We start from the raw sequence: 18,357 nt of genomic DNA, 5'->3' as shown, positions 1-18,357 counted from the left end.
ATGGCGCGGCGGGGAGGGCGGGGCGGGACGGGACGGGGTCCGGCGGGCGCGCGCCGGAGCCCTGGTAACGCGCGGTCCGCGTGTGAGAAGCGCGCGGCGGCCCGTCCCGGCCCAGCCATGAAGATCGAGGAGGTGAAGAGCACCTCCAAAACACAGCGCATCGCCGCCCACAGCCATGTCAAGGGGCTGGGGCTGGACGAGAGCGGCGCCGCCAAGCCGGCGGGGGCCGGGCTGGTCGGGCAGGAGAATGCGCGGGAGGTGAGCGCGGGGCTGGGCCGGGGGGGTCTGACGGGTCCCGGCCGGGAGGGGAGGCCCTGCCCGGGCTCCTGCGAGTCGCTGCTGCCGTGTGAGGTGCGATGGGGGCCGTCGGGGCTGTTCGTGCGCCGCTCCCACTTCCATGCAATCCCCCGAGGGTGAAGAGTAGAAATTGGGGTGTCAAAGGCAGCGAAACCGGCCAAAAGTCAGGAGATGTGCTGCAAGCGGGGATTGGAGCTGCCCCAGCGCGGGCCCGGCCCCCGGCGGGTGCTGTATCGTAGAATCATCGTAAAATCATAGAATAGTTTGTGTTGGAAGGGGAGCTTGAGGATCATCCAGTTCCACCCCCTGCTGTGGGCAGGGACACCTCCACTAGACCAGGTTGCTTCGAGCCCCGTTCAGCCTGGCTTTGGAAGAGGATCTGCAGCGGATCGGCGTCTCAGGCAGCCGAGCATTGATTTCCTGCTCTACTTTCAAACCTCTCTGTGTGCGTGGGACGGCGGGAGGGGCAACGGATCGGGACTCCCGGGTTGAGTTTTGTTTGTGATTTTTAACGTTTGTGTCACGTAAACCGATTGTAGGAAGTAGGTTTTTCTGGTCTTGAATCTCTTTCCGTGTGCATGAAATCGGGATCTTCCTTATTTGTAGTGGGATCGCAAAGCACACTAAACAGTTCTAGTAATGTTGGAGCAAAAGATATTAAAGCTTGTGTATAGATGTTATAACTTGTGTTAATAGTGTGAATACTTATTTAACTTATAGGCATGTGGGGTCATAGTGGAGCTGATCAAAAGCAAGAAAATGGCTGGCAGAGCTGTACTGTTGGCAGGACCTCCTGGAACTGGCAAGGTATTATTTTTCTTTTTTGGTATGAAATAAAGTATTCACAAGTCTATTTTATTTTCATTTGTTGTCAAAACCATTTTAGGGTAGTGGTTACATAAAATTTTAGTCTACTGGATTTTTTTTCATCACTGTATTGACATGATTTCCTGCTTTATATTTTGATTTTTGCCATGTCATCAACATTGGCAGTACCTAGTGGTTCAGCATCATTAATGTGAAACCACCTCTTTAGATTACCAAACACATGGATAACATGGGTTCTGAAAAAGTCTTAGAAGTTAATTTTTTGTTAAAACCTGAGTAGTTTCTGCATTCTTTATTTTGTTCCCCTTGCTATTTAAAGCTTTTTCCGTTTGTATCAAATGTCAAATTGGAATGCACAGTATTGTGTCTTTAAGGGTTTTGTGAGTCTTTGGCCAAAGTCATGTGTTTTGGGGGAGGGTTGTTAAATGTGAGAAATACAGGTCAGACAGAATAGTCTTAACATTAAATTGATAGTTGATATATGAAAGGTGATATGATGAGAAAAGTTAACTGCAGAAAGAACCCTTTGTCAATTCTCATTGAAATTAATGTGTGAGTTTTGGGTTTTGTTGTTTTGTTTTGTTTTTCTTTCAAAGACTGCTTTGGCTTTAGCCATTGCTCAGGAACTGGGAAGCAAAGTTCCCTTTTGTCCTATGGTTGGAAGTGAGGTCTATTCCACTGAGATCAAGAAAACAGAAGTTCTGATGGAAAACTTCCGGCGTGCAATTGGTAAGTTTCAGGAAAACAGAAGAATTAAGTATTTGCATGATACATATTTGCTTTTTTCCAGTCATCTGAAAAGCAAAAGCTTTTCAGTGGTCATGGTATTCTCAGATTATTGTATACCTGTTCTCTTCATCGCTGATCTTAATTTAGTGAATCTCTTCCACACTCTGTGGAGTCAGGTTTTCTGTTTATAAACCATAATTTAATTACTGTATTATGGTTTATTCTGCTTCCCCAAATTCTCCTCTCATACTCCACATTCACCTCCTGGTTCTGCCTGTGACTCTGAATAAAGCTGAAAGAAAAATGATTTTTAGTTTCTTATGTTAGCAGAAATACTTGTAGACAGAAAAATGCTCTCTCCTTTTTTCCTGTGGTGAGTTCACCCTGCTAAACAAACGGTCTTAATCAGGGGCTCCCAAATGGCAGCATTAACCTGACTTACTGTTCCAGCAAGCACAAAGAAAGTTCCATGCCTACGAAATAAACGCTTTCACTCAGTGTCTTCCTCAGTTCTGGAGTGCATTTACAAGTCTGATGTAAATTGGTTTAATTTGCGACACACCCTCAGTAACAATCTGAAATCTCATATGATCACTGCTGACAGCTGATAAATGCAGATAAATGTGGCCCTTTTCTGTGTGAGGATTGGTTTAAGACAGCCCAGCTGATTTTAGTCCTGAAACATATTAACAATTGATTTTCCTGCCTCCGTACCATGTTTCCTCTTGGACTTCGTCTGGGTGTTTGGCAGCAGGAAGGTGAAGAAGACTCTCAGTTCTCCAGTGAAACAAAAGTATTCCACTGACTTTTAGAAGAAAGCAACTGTCAGTAGTCTCTGGTCTTTTAGTTACCATAAATCTGGCAGGGCCTGGGGGAGGGAAGCCAGAGACTCAGAAGTCTGCAAAATTTCCTTGATGTGATGAAGTTCCCTGTCAGAGGTTTGGAAACCTGAACCAGCAGATGAAACTTATGCCATCCATGTTGTCATTTCTAGAGATAGCAGTATTTTAACTCTCTGAGGTTTAACAGCCAGCTACATTGTTAGTTTCCTGCATTCCCTGAATGTCAACAGAGACACTTCTAAACAAATATTAGCGTTAATGAAAGATGGAACTTCTTTAATTCCTTTCTGTTGAATTCCATGTCACATTTTCATAACACAACCTTTATTGAATATTTTTATCTGTATAAAAAAAAAATTCTCAAATATTTTAAAGGACCAATAACCAGCATTTCTCATAATGTAATATGTTCCAATTGGGTTTTAATCTCACATAGGTTTTAGCTTTCCTGCTCGGTAAAGAAATAATTTACAAGGGTTCACTTTTTAATAAAATGATTTTGTACACACAGTGCAGTGTCACCTGTGACTGGGTGCAAAAGTAGCTCCAGCTCATCAGTACATGAAGTTTTAATTTAAGGGGCTTTTTGAGTTTTGTTTGTATGTTTCCTTAGCAGGTTCTGTATACATCATTTACTGCTGATATAATGCGTTCTGCTTTCAGGGAGTTTAGCTACCTCAATTTTTAAAAATTACCAGAGATGTTAACATCAGGTTTTTTTACTCAATGGTTGGTTTGGTTTTTTTCTTGGAAACTACAGAATCTGACTGGTTTGGACCCATCAGTGTAGAAGGAAGCAGAAGTGACTCTGAGTTTACAGAATTTTTATTGTTGAGAGTTATTTAATAAAAGACTTGACCTAGTCTCATGGTCACGTAGTGTTTGGGATATAGTTGAGGGTTTATAACATGTAAGAAACATAAAAGGACAGAGTGGGAAATGAGAACATGGAATTGTTGTATGGGTTAAAAGAAAGTTAACGTGAGGCAGAGATTAATCCGCTCTAGAGCTCATTAGCAGCAGGTGAGGATGATGACAGCAGCTAATGTTAGAGCTCAGGTGCTGTAAAAAATAACTGCTGGAATAGCCACTTAAATAGCATAACTACTCGTTGTGTCTCCAAACTGTATCTACCAGTGAATCAAACAAGCACTATTTAACTCCATGGAGTGCTGTTGAACCAAAACAAGTAGCCCACAATTGCTGCCTTGGGCTCGTGTCTGATTTGGGAGTAGGAGATGTCTCTGTTTAAGAAGTCTTTTGAGAATGAAGTTCTTAGTCAATACATGCAGATTGATTTGAAGGCAAAGGATATTCAGGCAGTTCAATGCATCAATTACCTTTGTTCAACATCTGTAAATATTTTCTACAGACACCTCTCTATGAGCACATTAATCTGGCTTAAAGGCAGGCTTCAGAAGCAAATCCCTGAGTTGTCCTCGCTGACTCGGCTTTGGCTTGTGTCATGGAACAGACTGATCACATGGACTGGATTCTTTTCAGATGAAACGAAACTGGAAGATGTGCTTTAGCAACATACAAAACATACCCCAAACACAAACAGGCTTCCAGTTTTTCAAAGTAGAATAGAGCTTGTCCTAAAAGTTTAAAAGCAAAGCAAAAAGTACAAGCAAACCTGTGAATGTCCAGTTTTTGTGGCACCACCAGTTACACTGTATAGATTCCCATATTGCTTCACATTCCTTACATATGAACTTATGTGATGCAGCCTTGTCTAGGTCTGTTTTATAACTCAGAGGTTCATCAGGTTTTTGTCTGATGTTTCGGCATACCTGAAAAACAATTTTAAAAATTACTGAAATTAACTTTATGTACAACTTTATATGTAATCCTAAATCAGAGAAAGCAAACATTTCTTACCAAGAAATTGTCACGTTATCCACAGTTAACTTATTTCTTGCATTTCAAATACTGGTCTGAATTTGGGCCCAGTAGAGGGAGACAGACTCATATATGTCAGTTCTTTATAGCCCCTATCAGCAGCTCCAGATTATCGGTGAAGTGTCTGATCTATTTCAAAGCAAAAGGAAAAGTTACAGAACAAGGAAAGTTTTATAAAGTCCTAATAGCCTCAGACTGGGCAGGATGACTTCCTTATATCTTGTTACAGTCCATTCATTATTTTTGGTATGGCATGTGTGTCTCATAAAATACTTTATAGAGTCTCTTCAGATGTGGGTTCTTTGAACTTCTATGTAGTTAGAACATACACGTAATTGTAGTGGTGGTGGTGATGATAGTGGTTTTTCTTTGGAACAGTCTAACTGTAAAACTCTTCAGCTCTGTATTGTTCATCAGTTTAAATATAACAGTTTAAAATAACAGCTAATTACAGTAGTTGTGATTAGAAGATACCCAGATACAATGATGATTGCTTGGCTGTCTGAAAAATAACAAAGTAAGGATGTCACTGTCAGCTATTTTGAAATAGTTTTAAATTTTCATTATAGCAATTTCTACTAAATTTTATCTAGCTCACCTTTTGCTATTAACTTGAAAAATACTTTAAATTATACATTAACTATTTCATAATTTTATGGTGTTCTAACACAATATGTGTCAACTAATTTTTGTTATTTTTAACTCAGTTGCTAAAAAAAGCCTTTTTATGAAGTTACCTTTTTCTTCTGTCTTTTTGTTAACTTTGCAGGGTTTTATCTGATGGTACAAAATTGTGTAAAACTTGCAGTTATATTAATGTCACTACTTTTCAGAAGATGATCTGTGTCTCTGGCTTTAGCATAGGGTTACAAATCAAGCAAATCCCCTCTTCAGTATAGGGAAAAGAGAGAGAGTCCTGACATTTGCTTCAAGAGCTAATAGTAATGAGCAGAATAAAACATTTTCTAAGAGTTTAATAAACCTCTTTGCTGGTCAGAATAAGCTTTCATTCTGATAACACAGGATGAATATTCTCACTTAATATTGAAGAAGAGAACAATATTTTATCTTTCCACCTTTAGAAGTAAAATATTACCATGAAATTAGTGCAGCCTAACAATGTTACATTTTGTTGATAGTAAAGCAGCAGACTCCTGAGTGTATATGTCCATTGGTTTGTGTACTGAAACTATTTTAAACAATCTCTTGCAGGGTTGAGGATTAAAGAGACCAAGGAGGTTTATGAAGGAGAAGTCACAGAACTAACTCCATGTGAGACTGAAAATCCTATGGGAGGGTATGGCAAAACCATCAGCCATGTAATTATAGGACTCAAAACTGCAAAGGGAACCAAACAGTTGAAGGTATGTGTGGTAGAGTCTCAAAAATTAAGTTTATTTCTTCTTCTATATTTAGCACTTCTTATTTCCATTTCAAGCTCTTGATCCCCATCTCTACAGAGTGGGGAGGTCAGGAGGCTCTTTTCTTTTGCTAGACAACTTTATCCTGACTGTACGTGTTTACTTTGTGTAGGATATTTAGATACTAGTCTTGTCTCCTACTAATTGAAATTTTGGATAAACCAATTGCTTGGTTAGCAGCCCGTTATTTTTCTGTTCAGCAGCACACACTGTATGTCTTCAACAATTTAAAGGTGAGTTTAAGCAGGAAGAGATCCTTATGCAGTTCTGTAGATCTCTAGTACCATAACAAACAGGCTGAGTTGGGAATCTGAACCTTTTCTCAGTCTGTGATACCCTCACTCGGCCCATGGCTATAAATTAATGTTCATGATAATAAGCATAGGAGAAAGCTCTTGTTTGGTTTTGTTTTCCTAATTCTCAACCAAATTTTTTGAGGATGGTTTTGGGAAATCTTGCCTGTTTCAGAATAAATTGTTCTTTTCTGTCACATCCCTTCTTTTTACATGGGGAGATGTGCTCTAGTGAATATTTGATAGAGAACTGAGAATTGAGCTGGTGTGCTGCCAGCTCAGGCCCACTTTCCCTTTGTTTTCCCTGTACAAGTATCCATTCAATTTCCCTGTCAGACTGGGAGAAAACTGAAAGCTGTCTCTGTTGTTAAGTGTCATCTTGCGTTTGTTCACTTTGAAAGCAAAATGAAGAGCAAAACTGAATAAACATGTACCTAGAGAAACAAAAGCATCTAATATATTCCACACCCACTCTCCCTCACGCAGCTCCACAGAGGGTAAGGCCTCAAGAAATCAAGTAACATAATTCAGTGCTATAGCCAGATTTTTTATAAAAGTTTTGCTAGAAAGCCAGAGAAGTGCTGCTTCCTATGTATAAATATATTGTCACATTACACAAAGGTATATTTTGTAACAGTAACTGGTATCATGTTTCTGGCACTGTCACTTCCTCCGGATAGCAGAGTTTTTTGGTAAGACAGTAAGTTCTGTGCGTCCTTCAGATTTATTCTCTGTCCCCACTCCAAGTGTTACAGCTTTATAAAATCCTAGAGGTTTTGTTGGGGTGAGCTGCAGTTCAATTTTGTCTGATGGGAGTGAGCTTCAGACTAAATTTCTTTACCTTAATTTCCATAACAATATGGAACTGTTCTGACCAACTGTGCTGTTTTCTTGTCTCCAGCTGGACCCAAGCATCTTTGAAAGCTTGCAGAAGGAGCGAGTGGAAACTGGTGATGTTATTTATATCGAAGCAAACAGTGGAGCCGTCAAGGTAAGAGAAAAGTTCTGGACTTTTATGCAGGTGTATGTTTCTTGCAGACCTTTCTCTGCCTTTTTCAGAAGGCTCTCTGATTTATTAACCTTAACTGACATGAAGTGGTTACATGGAAATTTTAAAAAGAGCCCATTGCTTTCCTTATCTGGGGAGAAAAGTCTTTTTGCACTGAAAGAACGTGGTGATCTGGTTCACAATTAAGGTCATCTGGCAAGGAAGCTATCACTGATGCTGTCTGGATGAGTTTTCTTCTCTGTAAGATCAAGACATCTTTAGGGGAAGAGGGATAAAAACCAAGCAACTTTAGTCATTTTCAGGCTGACACGTGCAGTGTATTTAATCTTTCTTTTATCGCTCTGGTATTTTCTCCACAAGATATATACATGTAGAAGGGAATACTGCATTAGTTAGCATTCTTTTCATATCTGATTTAGAAAGTAGTGTACAGTGATACTTGCTGTTTAATGGATGAGCATAATATTTTGTATCATATAATAAATCACCCACCTACAAAAGAGTCTTGAACAGTTCTCCCAATCTCTAGTTAATCTGCTGGATTTGTCCTTTAGCAAGAATTGCATACGGTTAAAAGAACAGGAGAGAGGAGTGGAATATTCTTGCCACTGAAAATATCAGGTGTTTTTCAACAGTTTTTGAGCTTTGATCAGTAGATAGGGTATGCCTGTTGCTAAGCAGGGAGTGGGACGTCTGAATTGTCAGATGAGGCTTGTCAGAATTGGAATTGTGAACTAAGCCCTTTATCAAATTTGTGTCACTCAAGGTTTGGGCACTGAAATTAGTTCTATACCTGGGTTTCTCTCCTTTGCTTTTCCTCAGAGGCAAGGCAGGTGTGATATCTATGCTACGGAATTTGACCTTGAAGCTGAAGAGTATGTTCCCTTGCCAAAAGGTGATGTGCACAAGAAAAAGGAAATTATTCAGGATGTCACCCTCCATGACTTGGATGTGGCCAATGCTCGACCTCAGGTATCTGACTTCCCAGATGAAGTCCTTACAGAAAAATTATTTTATATAAATGTGGTGGTTACGAGAATAATGGAGATGTAGAAAGTTGAGCTGTCCTAACTAACCCTAAAAGATTCCACTAAAGGAAAAGCAGGAGTTGCTACACCTTTAAGGCCAATCTACCTCTCCTTTCCTCAGGGAGGTGATGCTGCAGCAGGTTATCTGTTAAAGAGACAGTTGTTTGTATACCTGGTCATGGAATATTTGCCAGAATACCTTTCCTAGCACTACAGAGAACAGTCTTAGAGCCATAGCAGAGCTTCCACACAGGTATTTGGGATCTATTACCTTCACAGTTAAATGTGTAATCTAGACCTAGCTTTCCTTCCCTCCACCACTGTGCCCAATCCCTTGCAGAAGTCATAAACTTGACAGATTATCAAAGACTGCTGTTATATCAAGGTAACTGTAGGAAACAACTTTAACCAATTCCTGATTTATGATATTCTCAAGTTATGTGCTCACTACATGACCTCATGGCTGATCTGTAACTTTTGTTTCCTAGGGAGGGCAAGACATCCTTTCTATGATGGGACAGTTAATGAAGCCTAAGAAAACTGAAATTACCGGTATGAATCCTGCATGGTGTCTTTAGACCAATATAACCTGTGTGTTTGCCGGTTAGAAAAGGATTAAAAATCATGTTACTGCTGCAGCATCTTATTCATAAACATCCAGATTTCAAGAAGCAGTGATACTGCTGCTAGAATTGCAATAGCTGGAGACAGTACAATAAGTTATTGGCTCATGCATGTAGTGGTAAAATTCATACCATGCTCTGCTCCCATCTCCTGGGGAGAGAGGTCAGAATACCATTGCCATCCCCCTTCTCATAACATTCCTGCCACAGAGTGTGGGTTCACACTCAACAAAGAGCCAAACTGAACAGCAATAATACACAAAATCTAAAAAATGTTGTTAGGGTGTATTTTTATGTGAAGCAACCATCCTGAATTTCAGTGGAGTAGAGAAATGGCCCCCGGGTAGCAGCTCTCTACAGACTTGATGCTCCCTGTGCACTGCTGCTCTTCCTGCCTACAGATCATTGGAGGAAACAGTATCTACAGAGATCTATTGTCCTTTTCCCTTGAAAGAAACGATGTTTCACTAAGTGACTATCTAAATTTAGATCAAAATCTGTTTCAGTACCTTATTGAATGGTAGTCTTTGGAAGTATTTTGTCTGTCCCAGAGATTGCTTTGTTTATCCTAATATCAGATTTATCAATGTAAGATCTTGCATAGTTTTGAGATCTGTATGTTCATAGAAACTTATATAGCCATTTTGTTTTTCTTTTTTGGTTAAATGCAACTTCTTTGCTGAAATACAGTAGCAAGATTTCATTCTTTCAATGACATTCTTTTCAACCATGCTTGGAAACTTCAGTAAGTTTCATGTTTTAAACTGAGGTTTGACTGACTCCTCCACCTCTGCCAAACTCCCCAAATCCACAGCAGTCAATTTTTCACAAGCCTTGTGAGAAGGCAGACCACCCCAGTTAAGTGAGAGAAGTTCAATTTAGAAGTATTTTATTGCACAGATGTCTCCCCAATACAGTGCTAAATGCCACAGAATTTTAGTGTCACAGAGATTTTCTTTGTGGCAGTAAAATACCAAACTATGAAAAAATTAAGAGAGAATTTTCCTTGCTTGAAGTCTGACCTACTGACCTATAGTTCACTAACAAAACAACTAACAGTTTCTTTTTTTTCTCAGACAAACTTCGAGGAGAGATAAATAAGGTGGTGAACAAATACATTGATCAAGGCATTGCAGAGCTGGTCCCAGGTGTGCTCTTTGTGGATGAGGTTCACATGCTGGATATTGAATGTTTCACGTACCTGCACCGAGCATTGGAATCTTCTATTTCCCCCATTGTCATCTTTGCTTCTAACAGAGGAAACTGCATCATCAGGTATGATGTCTACACTTGAATTTTCCAGTTTGCATTGGTTCATAAGCCTCGGAATTTGCTGTATCAGTTGAGTAACAATCTGTGAAGGCTTTTGTCTGTGACACTGACACCTGTGATAATCCCCTGCATGGGCTGCAAGCTGCATCAGTGCTCAAAAACTGCTAGTGAGCTTCATGATGGGACAGGCATTTAATGCCAGGCTGAGTTAAAGCAGAATGGAATTCCTCCTTTTATTTTCACTAACACATCTCCTTCTCTAACAGCTTCTGAATTGTCTTACATCTTGGGTGATCTGTGACAGATTTGTACCATTCTCATTGTATACCTCAATATATCTGTTGCCTGCACATTAGAGACATCAAAAGCACCAGAGCTACAAACCTCTACTATCATAGTTTCCTGCTGCTTCTGGATTATTTTGCTGTTTGCTATCCTAGTTGCATCAGACTTCAGCTTCTTGTTCTTCCTGTTAAAGCATGTTGCAGATCAGCCTGTCCCTTTTTCTGCTACATTGGTCTGGCTTTTTGCATTTCTTCAGTCTCACCAACTACCTTGTTTTTCATCTCCACTCCATGCTTCCACTTTGATATTTTGCACCCACACAATGCATTCTTTACATATTCAGTAAAAGTGCTCTCCCCTTTCAGAGTCTTCTGTAAGTTCTATTGCTAATTTGTGGTCTAGGTCTAATTATGTCTAAACAAGCTGTCATTAGCTATGATTGCTACTCTTTAAATTAATTTAATTCAGCTGTGTAACCAGCTTTTCCTTTCCCTCATAGTGGCTCATCTGGTATTAATCTTTCTCTGTTTGCATTGCTTAGAAGTGAAGGTGATAAGCCCTTCAGAAATGTTTAAGGTGGACATTGCAGCATTCTTTTTGCAAAGGCATAAAAAAAAGCTATCTTGTAAAAGTAGAGGAAGCAGAGGTCTGTCAGCATGGATTCACTGCAGAACTTCTTATGAAGAAACTGATTTAAGAAAGGAAGTTTTCCATATAATAGTGACATCTAATATAGGAGGATGAGTGCCTAAAGGGGGGCCAATGCCTAAATTCTAGCACAGAACTTTAGAAATGTAGTTCTTTAGCAGCACTTTACTGTTTTTACTGCAATCTCTGTAATTCTCATTGAATCTGGCTATCTTTCACTCTTGACTTCACAGCAAATTGTGGTGGTCTTGGAAAACCAAGAGTACCTGTGTCTGCAGGCTTTGCTGTTGGGTGTTGTACATCAAACAAATGAAGTGATGGGGATTTAGATCCTGCTTTCTCCTTCACACACAGACCTCCACTTCTCAATTTGCTCAACTGCAAGCATGGGATGTAAACCACTGAAGTATTCACTGGAACAGCATAATGGCTTGCTCAGCAAGAGGGGATGTTCTCAAACAGATGATAGTGTATATAATTTCTACTGATACTGCTAAACAACTAAGAATGATTTGTTCCTTGCCGGAAGACAACTTGGAACATTAGATATTGTGATATAGGAAAGCATGAAGGAAAGCACCTCTAACTACATTTGAGTGGCATGTGTAAGAGCTCCAGAAATAGTATTTGTTTCCCTTGGGCTATCCAGTATGAACTTCAGACTGGAATGTTCCTGTCCCTGTCCAGGGAGTGTGTGTGTCTCGTACAGACACACAACAGTTGTAAACTAGTAGATGTGTAGTCACTTTTTACTGATTCTAGTCAAATCAGTTTACTGAACTCAGAATAGTATCTGACCTCCTTCTGTTTGGTTTCTCCTTCAGGGGCACAGAGGATATCGTGTCTCCTCATGGAATACCATTGGACCTGCTGGATAGAGTGATGATTATCCGAACCATGCTGTATACACCCCAAGAAATGAAGCAGGTACATGCAGCATTTTAAAGAACGTGTAACAAATCCCAGAGTTCTGCTCAGTTTCTACCTATTCTGTTACTATAGAGTTGTTTGTGGTCACCAGGGCTTGTGCCAGAAAGCTTTCTACTTCCTAAATGCCTGCTGCTTTAGGAACCATTACAGTGAGGTTGTTAAAACTGTGCAACTTCTCTGTCTGATTCCCACCCACTGAGGAGTGGCTAAGTATTTCTAGAGCTGAGACACCTCACTTGAATGAAATGGCATGAATTGTTAGCTGAAGTGATCTCTTGCACAAATGTGCTTTCCATACTTGGCAGGTTCCAGCAGTAGTGCTTTTTCAGTTGGTATGAGATGAAGTGTTACATCTTGGGACCTTTGGTCTCAGACCTCAGGCTTTTCCCTCACAGGAGAGATGAGAGGGATTGAGAAGTGCAACTTCATGAACTGCATTTTTGCCTCTATTCCCTGTGCTGCAGCTTTAACCTACTGGGGCCGTCTCCTGAAACTGGGAGGATTTTCATGCTCCTAGTCAAGTTTGGAAATGTAAGCACAGCAAGTGTTGCAGAGATATGCTTCCAAATGCCTGGAACTTTTCCTGTGGGGCCATCACAATGTATTGTGTATCGATTATAATGCTTGGTGCCATTATGATGCATTGTGTCAAAGATCCCCCCCTCATTAGCCTCTCAATGCTGTGAAGTGACACAATGCAGAAGACATTACGGTTTACCATGTCAATTCTTTGTATTATTTAAGAGATACTGTCAATGGAGGAGAGCCTTGTCACAAGATAATAGTCTCCTGCTGCTGGATAAGTGCCAAGGTGAAGCTGAGGCATTTATCGAACATAAACGTAGAGGCAAAGCTTCATTTCACTTGGTTTGAGGAGTTTTTCACAGATGCTGTTGTGAGCTGTTCTCAGGATGGTTTTTTTTATACCTAGAAGGACACTTAAAAGCATCGTGGTATAGATTGCAGTGGAAGGAGGCCAGTGATTTAACAATACAATTAGGTTTGGTCTGTATACAAAACAAATTTTAAACCGTGACTTTTACTCAGTCTGGGATATTAAAGACTGTCTGGACTTCCCTGTGCTGTAAGTGAATTCTGTGTAGTTAGTGCTGTATTACTGTGCAGAAATTAAACTGCTGAAGAGCTTGTTTCTGAGCTGCTGATTTTTAAAGAGCTGAGTAAGTGCTGTGATTTCCACCATCCCCAGGGATGAAGAAAAGGAAGTGTTTACAGTAGCATTTCCTAAAGCTAAAAATAGAGTCCAGACATTATGTCCCATAAATCATGTTCCCATAGTCAGATAATCTCATCTTGCCTTAAATTAAGGCTTTTGAATGACGATTTCTCATGGGAAAAGAGGAGGAGCTATTACACTTGACTTTGGTTTCTAACTAGATACAGTTGTGTGGGTGTTTAAAAATAAGATCTCCATGAATTTAGTTCTCTATTTTTGCTCCCATTTTTCTTTCATGTTAGGAAGAAGTTTCTGCCGCTGATATTTCTGTGTAAGACTCTTTGCCTTGGCCTTTCTCAATTGATTTCTTTATCTGCACAGAATCTGTTCATGGATGTACTGAAAGTTGGTTCATAACCAGTTCAAAATATTTCTTTTTGTGTTGATAAAGTAGAAATCCCATTGCATAGCTCTGTTCCGAGGGGAAGACCCACAGTTACCTTAGTGCAACCAGAATAGGGAAAAAAATAAATTTTTGTGCATATTCCAGTCAAATATTGTTGTAATCAGATATTTTGCATCTGTGTCTGCTGTTAGATATTAGAGGTTATAACTGAGACATTTTGTTCCTAATGTATTTTACCTGATAAATAGTTATTTTCTTATTACATAGTAAATGCATATATAAGCAAGCTCCAGGGTTAATGGCTTGGGCCCCAGTCTTTCTGTAAGGTTCTACCAGGTTGCTAGATAAAAAGTTATTTTAAAAAGGTTGTTGAAGATGTGGCATTCAAGATGTTTCTAGCAGAACAAAGCAACAATGTTTGAATGAAGGGAAGGTGATATTCAGGTGATCTAAAAGTAAAAAATCTTCAGTCTGAAATTGCAATTTGCAGCAGCATTGGCAATATTCAGTATTAATATCTTAGCACAAACTTCCTTCCATTCCATGCCCCTCTCTTCCTCTCTTCCCTGCCCTGGCTTCCTGAGCGCATTTTTATGGCTTTAATTTAAACGAGTGCTTCTTGATATCTTGTTTACAAAGCTGCCAAAGTGAAAAATACCTGTATTATATGAGGCTTGCAGTTCCAGAGTTATCTCAGCACTACAACACAACATCATTATCCAGTCTGCCCCTTATCACTCAGCTGGTAATACGGACTACCGAGAGACTTGTGCCACTTTTGTTACAGCTTTATATGCTCAGGCTTATTGGTGATATCTTCCTCTCCAACTTCGTAAAGATCTTCAAACTGGTACAAGCCTGAGACTGTTCTTGAAAGATTAGATTCTTCTTAGTGATTTTTTTTTTCTTCTTGCAGGAATAGGTGAATCACAGAAAGTAACTTTTTGATTTATTTTACTATCTTCTTGTCAATTGAATAAAAAGTGTGTTGTGAGCTGCTAAGGAAAGAGTGTAGCTTTCTGTAGGGCTTTTTGGAGTGCTCTGCTGTACAGCAGCAGTGATACGCTGCAGAATTCAGTAACTGCCGTGCCTGCCCACAAGACTCCAGCTGCTACTTAATTCCCACATACATCTTCCATTTTCTTGTATAAGTTCTCATATTCTGCTTCTTTTCAGTAGATAGACTTTACTAATCATGCAGAGTTACCATGAAGGGTTAGCAGTCCAGACGTGTAGCTTTACCTGCCTTCTGTGATAATAGTTTTTTCAACATTATATTTGCCTGTTCAAAGACTTAAAATTCTATAAATTCTGGTTTAGTGGTAAGTTACACCAGAGTAACTTCACATCATCTTGTTTTATAGCCTGTCTCATCTCTGAGATGACAGTTTCCAGATACTAAGCTAAGTAGTTTAACATGTTAATTGGTACCTCATTTATTCTTCCCAACAGATCACAAAACTTCGTGCTCAGACAGAAGGAATTAATATCAGTGAAGAGGCTCTAAACCACTTAGGGGATATTGGTACCAAGACAACCTTAAGGTAAGTTGGGCACAGTTTTCTCCTAAGCATGACTGGGTCTAAAAAAACTCACTGTAGAATAACTCACTCGTGTGAGGCAAACCTCTCCCTTACAATAATGTGGTCTGTTAAGAACAGTGCTAACATAAGAGAGTGGTAATCCTCACCTTTCCTCCTTTAAGGAATGTATGTGCTGGAGGGCTTGCTGACTTTTGATACTGCTCGTAGAGCTGTGCATTTCCTGACAAATGTCCCACCCCTACATAGCTTCAGTTCACTGGGATGCACTGAATTGTAATTACTCATCTGCCTCTGTTTGATCACAGGTATGCTGTGCAGTTGCTGACCCCAGCTAACCTCCTTGCCAAGATTAATGGGAAAGACAGCATTGAGAAAGAGCATATTGAAGAAATAAATGAACTTTTCTATGATGCTAAATCCTCAGCAAAAATCTTGGCTGATCAACAGGAGAAGTACATGAAATGAAAAGCTTATCATGTTAGATGCTTTGAAGTGGCTTTAAGCCTTAGCCAGGGCTGGCTTAGTTATTGAATGAGAAATGTTAATGGTTTGTCTCTTTTGGGACTGAAAAAAATATTTAAATGTTGGACTGCTGTGTCAGGACAGAATTAGCTATCAAGTGTTCCCATTTCGTTATCAACCATCAGATGCTCCATGATGTGTGTGTAACATCTTAGTCTCCCTTTTATGAGTATATAGGAAATTAATAGCTCTTGACCCTTTGGTTTTGTCTTTAGATTTCATTACAGAAGAGCTCTAACTGAAGTTGATACTTAAGAACAGTCTATTTTCCTTATGAGTGTTGTTTTAAAATAGTTTCCTTTTACAGATGAGAACTTTTTTTTTTTTTTTGAATCAAAGTTTGTCTGAAGTGCTTTATAATAAAAATGTCAAGAATATTTGAAGTGTGCATGTGTTCGCTCTGGGTCTTGACCTGCCTAAAGAAACAGTCAAAATAAGTTGGAATTAACAAAGCTAAATATGAGTAAAATGGATCTGCAACATCTGCAGCAAAGGGGGAAAATAGTAATGAGACCTTTTAAAAGTGTTTACTTTTTTGTAGGTTTTGGGTTTTGTTTTCAGAAGATTTCCTTGGAGAATGGAGAAATACATAATAGCAATTATCCTGGCCCTATTTAAAGCCTCTTCCCCGAAGTAACTTACACTTTCTTTGTGTTTTCTTACAGCAGATTAAATAAAAATTGCTTTCCATCACGATTAGCTGTTTTTTCCACTATCACCACTTCCTTGATCACCCAGGATCAGGAAAAAGTTTCAAAGTGAAAATGAAATCCTGCTCTACACAGACTTTGTATGACTTTGCCTTAGTCTCATGTTCACAAACTGTGCTTCTTGTTTTGTAAAGCATGGATACCTGATTGCTTCACAGCACTCTGAGGATAAATGGTTTAAAGATTTAGATCTTTCTAACACCGAAATACAAATCTCTGTAACCACATCAATGGCTGAATTGGGAAAAACGTAGAAGCTTTATAAAGTGACTAACCTCACATTCCTTATTAGAACCTTCAGGGATTTAAAACACTCTATGTACACTTAATTAAATAAGCAAAGTTCTTGGGGTAGGGTGGGAAGGGAATAAATAATAACTTGTCACAAGAGCCCAGTTTTACATATCCTTTTTAGCATCTGCAAAGTGAAAGGGGTAAATTTGCAATTAATAATTCTGGCTTTATCAAAAATTTTAATCTGTGTCTCTAAATGAGACACTTTCTTACAAGTACCAAGCATAGAGCTACTCAGCCTTCCATGAATCCTTCACAGCAAGTCATTGGTTCCTCACGGGGAGAATCTCAGCAGTATTAACATTAGGCAGACATGGGCAATTGGCTTTTTTGTTGTTTTTTAAAGGTGAAAACCAACTGTCTTATTCACTTTGCTTTCCCAAGAGGTTTTCTTTTAAGACTTCATGGTAGTTAGAGAAACTGAAATGATCACAAAGCCATAGCATGCCTGTTTGTATAAAAAACATGGCTCAATTGCTAGGTATCAAATGTAACAAAGCTTCATTGTTAAATCAGAGAATTCTGACTCCTAAAACATGCATAGGCTCAGTCATCATCCTTTTGGGGAAGGAGTCCAGCTGCTAAAAACCTCTGTCCTCACTCCTTTATGCTCTAGAGACTTGTCTATTTCTTGTGCTGAAGTACTTTAGTGGAAATTGCTAATGATTTTTCAGCTCCAAAAAGGACTGGACAGTGGAGACTGCTGGGGGGGGGGTGGAAAAAAGAGCTGGAAGGAAGCTGAATGGTTTGGATTTAATAATGTTTTGATCACATTCTACCATCTCAGTCATGTAAAACCTGTCCCATTCTTCAAAGCAAAATTCAGTACTCTGTCAGCCAACCCTAATTAGCTTTTGTACTTTAAATAATCTATCTACCCCTTTCTCCACATCTGCAACTAAACAATAGTGACAAAGAGATTTAATGAATGATTTTTGGTTTATCTGTGACTATTTTTGGCCAAGGAGCATTCCTGCTTTCAAACCTAAAAGTCCTCTCTCTTGCTGACTCCAAATGAATGAAGATTGCAATTATACCATCAAACTAATTTTCTTTTTGCTGGAGCTGGATGGCACATTCTGTTTAGTGATATGGCAGGATAGAAAGAGGCACAGTGAATTAAGCTGCTGCCGCATACTCAAAATTGAACCTTTTTTTTTCTGTTGCAGTTTGCCAGTCCTTCTTGGCAATGATGAATGTAGTTGTTTAAGAATATAAGTACCATTTCTCTTTGAGTTTTCTGAAATATCTAACTGATCAATTTAGAAAGAGGTTTGAATAAACCCTAAATAATTCTGAATGCCAGAGCAGTTGAAAGGCCCAATCAACATTTGATGGTATTGACGTTTTACTGGTAAATTCATCTCTGTTCACTTGTCAGCAAAAAACTTACTGGGGCAGCGAAGAGTGGTGCCTCCCAGAATACTGAAATCTTAAGACCACTGTTCCCACTTGCCTACCATCAGCAGGAAAGGGCAGAAACTCATTTCTCCTTTACCAAACCAATTGTTTCTTTGCTTACAAAGTGTTCTTTATAAAAATTCAAGCTCTGTAAAACTGGGAAGAAATATCTGTTCTCACAAGTAGTAAAACAAGTGAT

At 39.3% G+C, this 18,357-nt stretch overlaps 1 protein-coding gene across 1 annotated transcript; it reads left to right on the top strand.

Annotated features, from left to right (window-relative positions):
- Positions 1 to 32: 32 nt before the first annotated feature.
- On the top strand, positions 33 to 16,130 carry RUVBL1 (RuvB like AAA ATPase 1). The gene is made up of 11 exons (XM_064667522.1): positions 33 to 258; positions 1,018 to 1,104; positions 1,722 to 1,854; positions 5,811 to 5,962; positions 7,214 to 7,303; positions 8,144 to 8,293; positions 8,838 to 8,901; positions 10,049 to 10,247; positions 12,002 to 12,104; positions 15,140 to 15,231; positions 15,537 to 16,130. Exons 1-11 carry the CDS (start codon positions 118 to 120, stop codon positions 15,694 to 15,696), a joined length of 1,371 nt encoding a protein of 456 aa, XP_064523592.1. The 5' UTR covers positions 33 to 117; the 3' UTR covers positions 15,697 to 16,130.
- Positions 16,131 to 18,357: the final 2,227 nt, after the last annotated feature.

The sequence above is a fragment of the Pseudopipra pipra genome, chromosome 11, assembly GCF_036250125.1.
Source record: "Pseudopipra pipra isolate bDixPip1 chromosome 11, bDixPip1.hap1, whole genome shotgun sequence".
In the NCBI taxonomy this organism is placed as follows: Eukaryota; Metazoa; Chordata; class Aves; order Passeriformes; family Pipridae; genus Pseudopipra; species Pseudopipra pipra.
The sequence above is the reverse complement of the archived record's forward strand: the minus strand, read 5'-3'. Positions and strand labels throughout refer to the sequence as shown.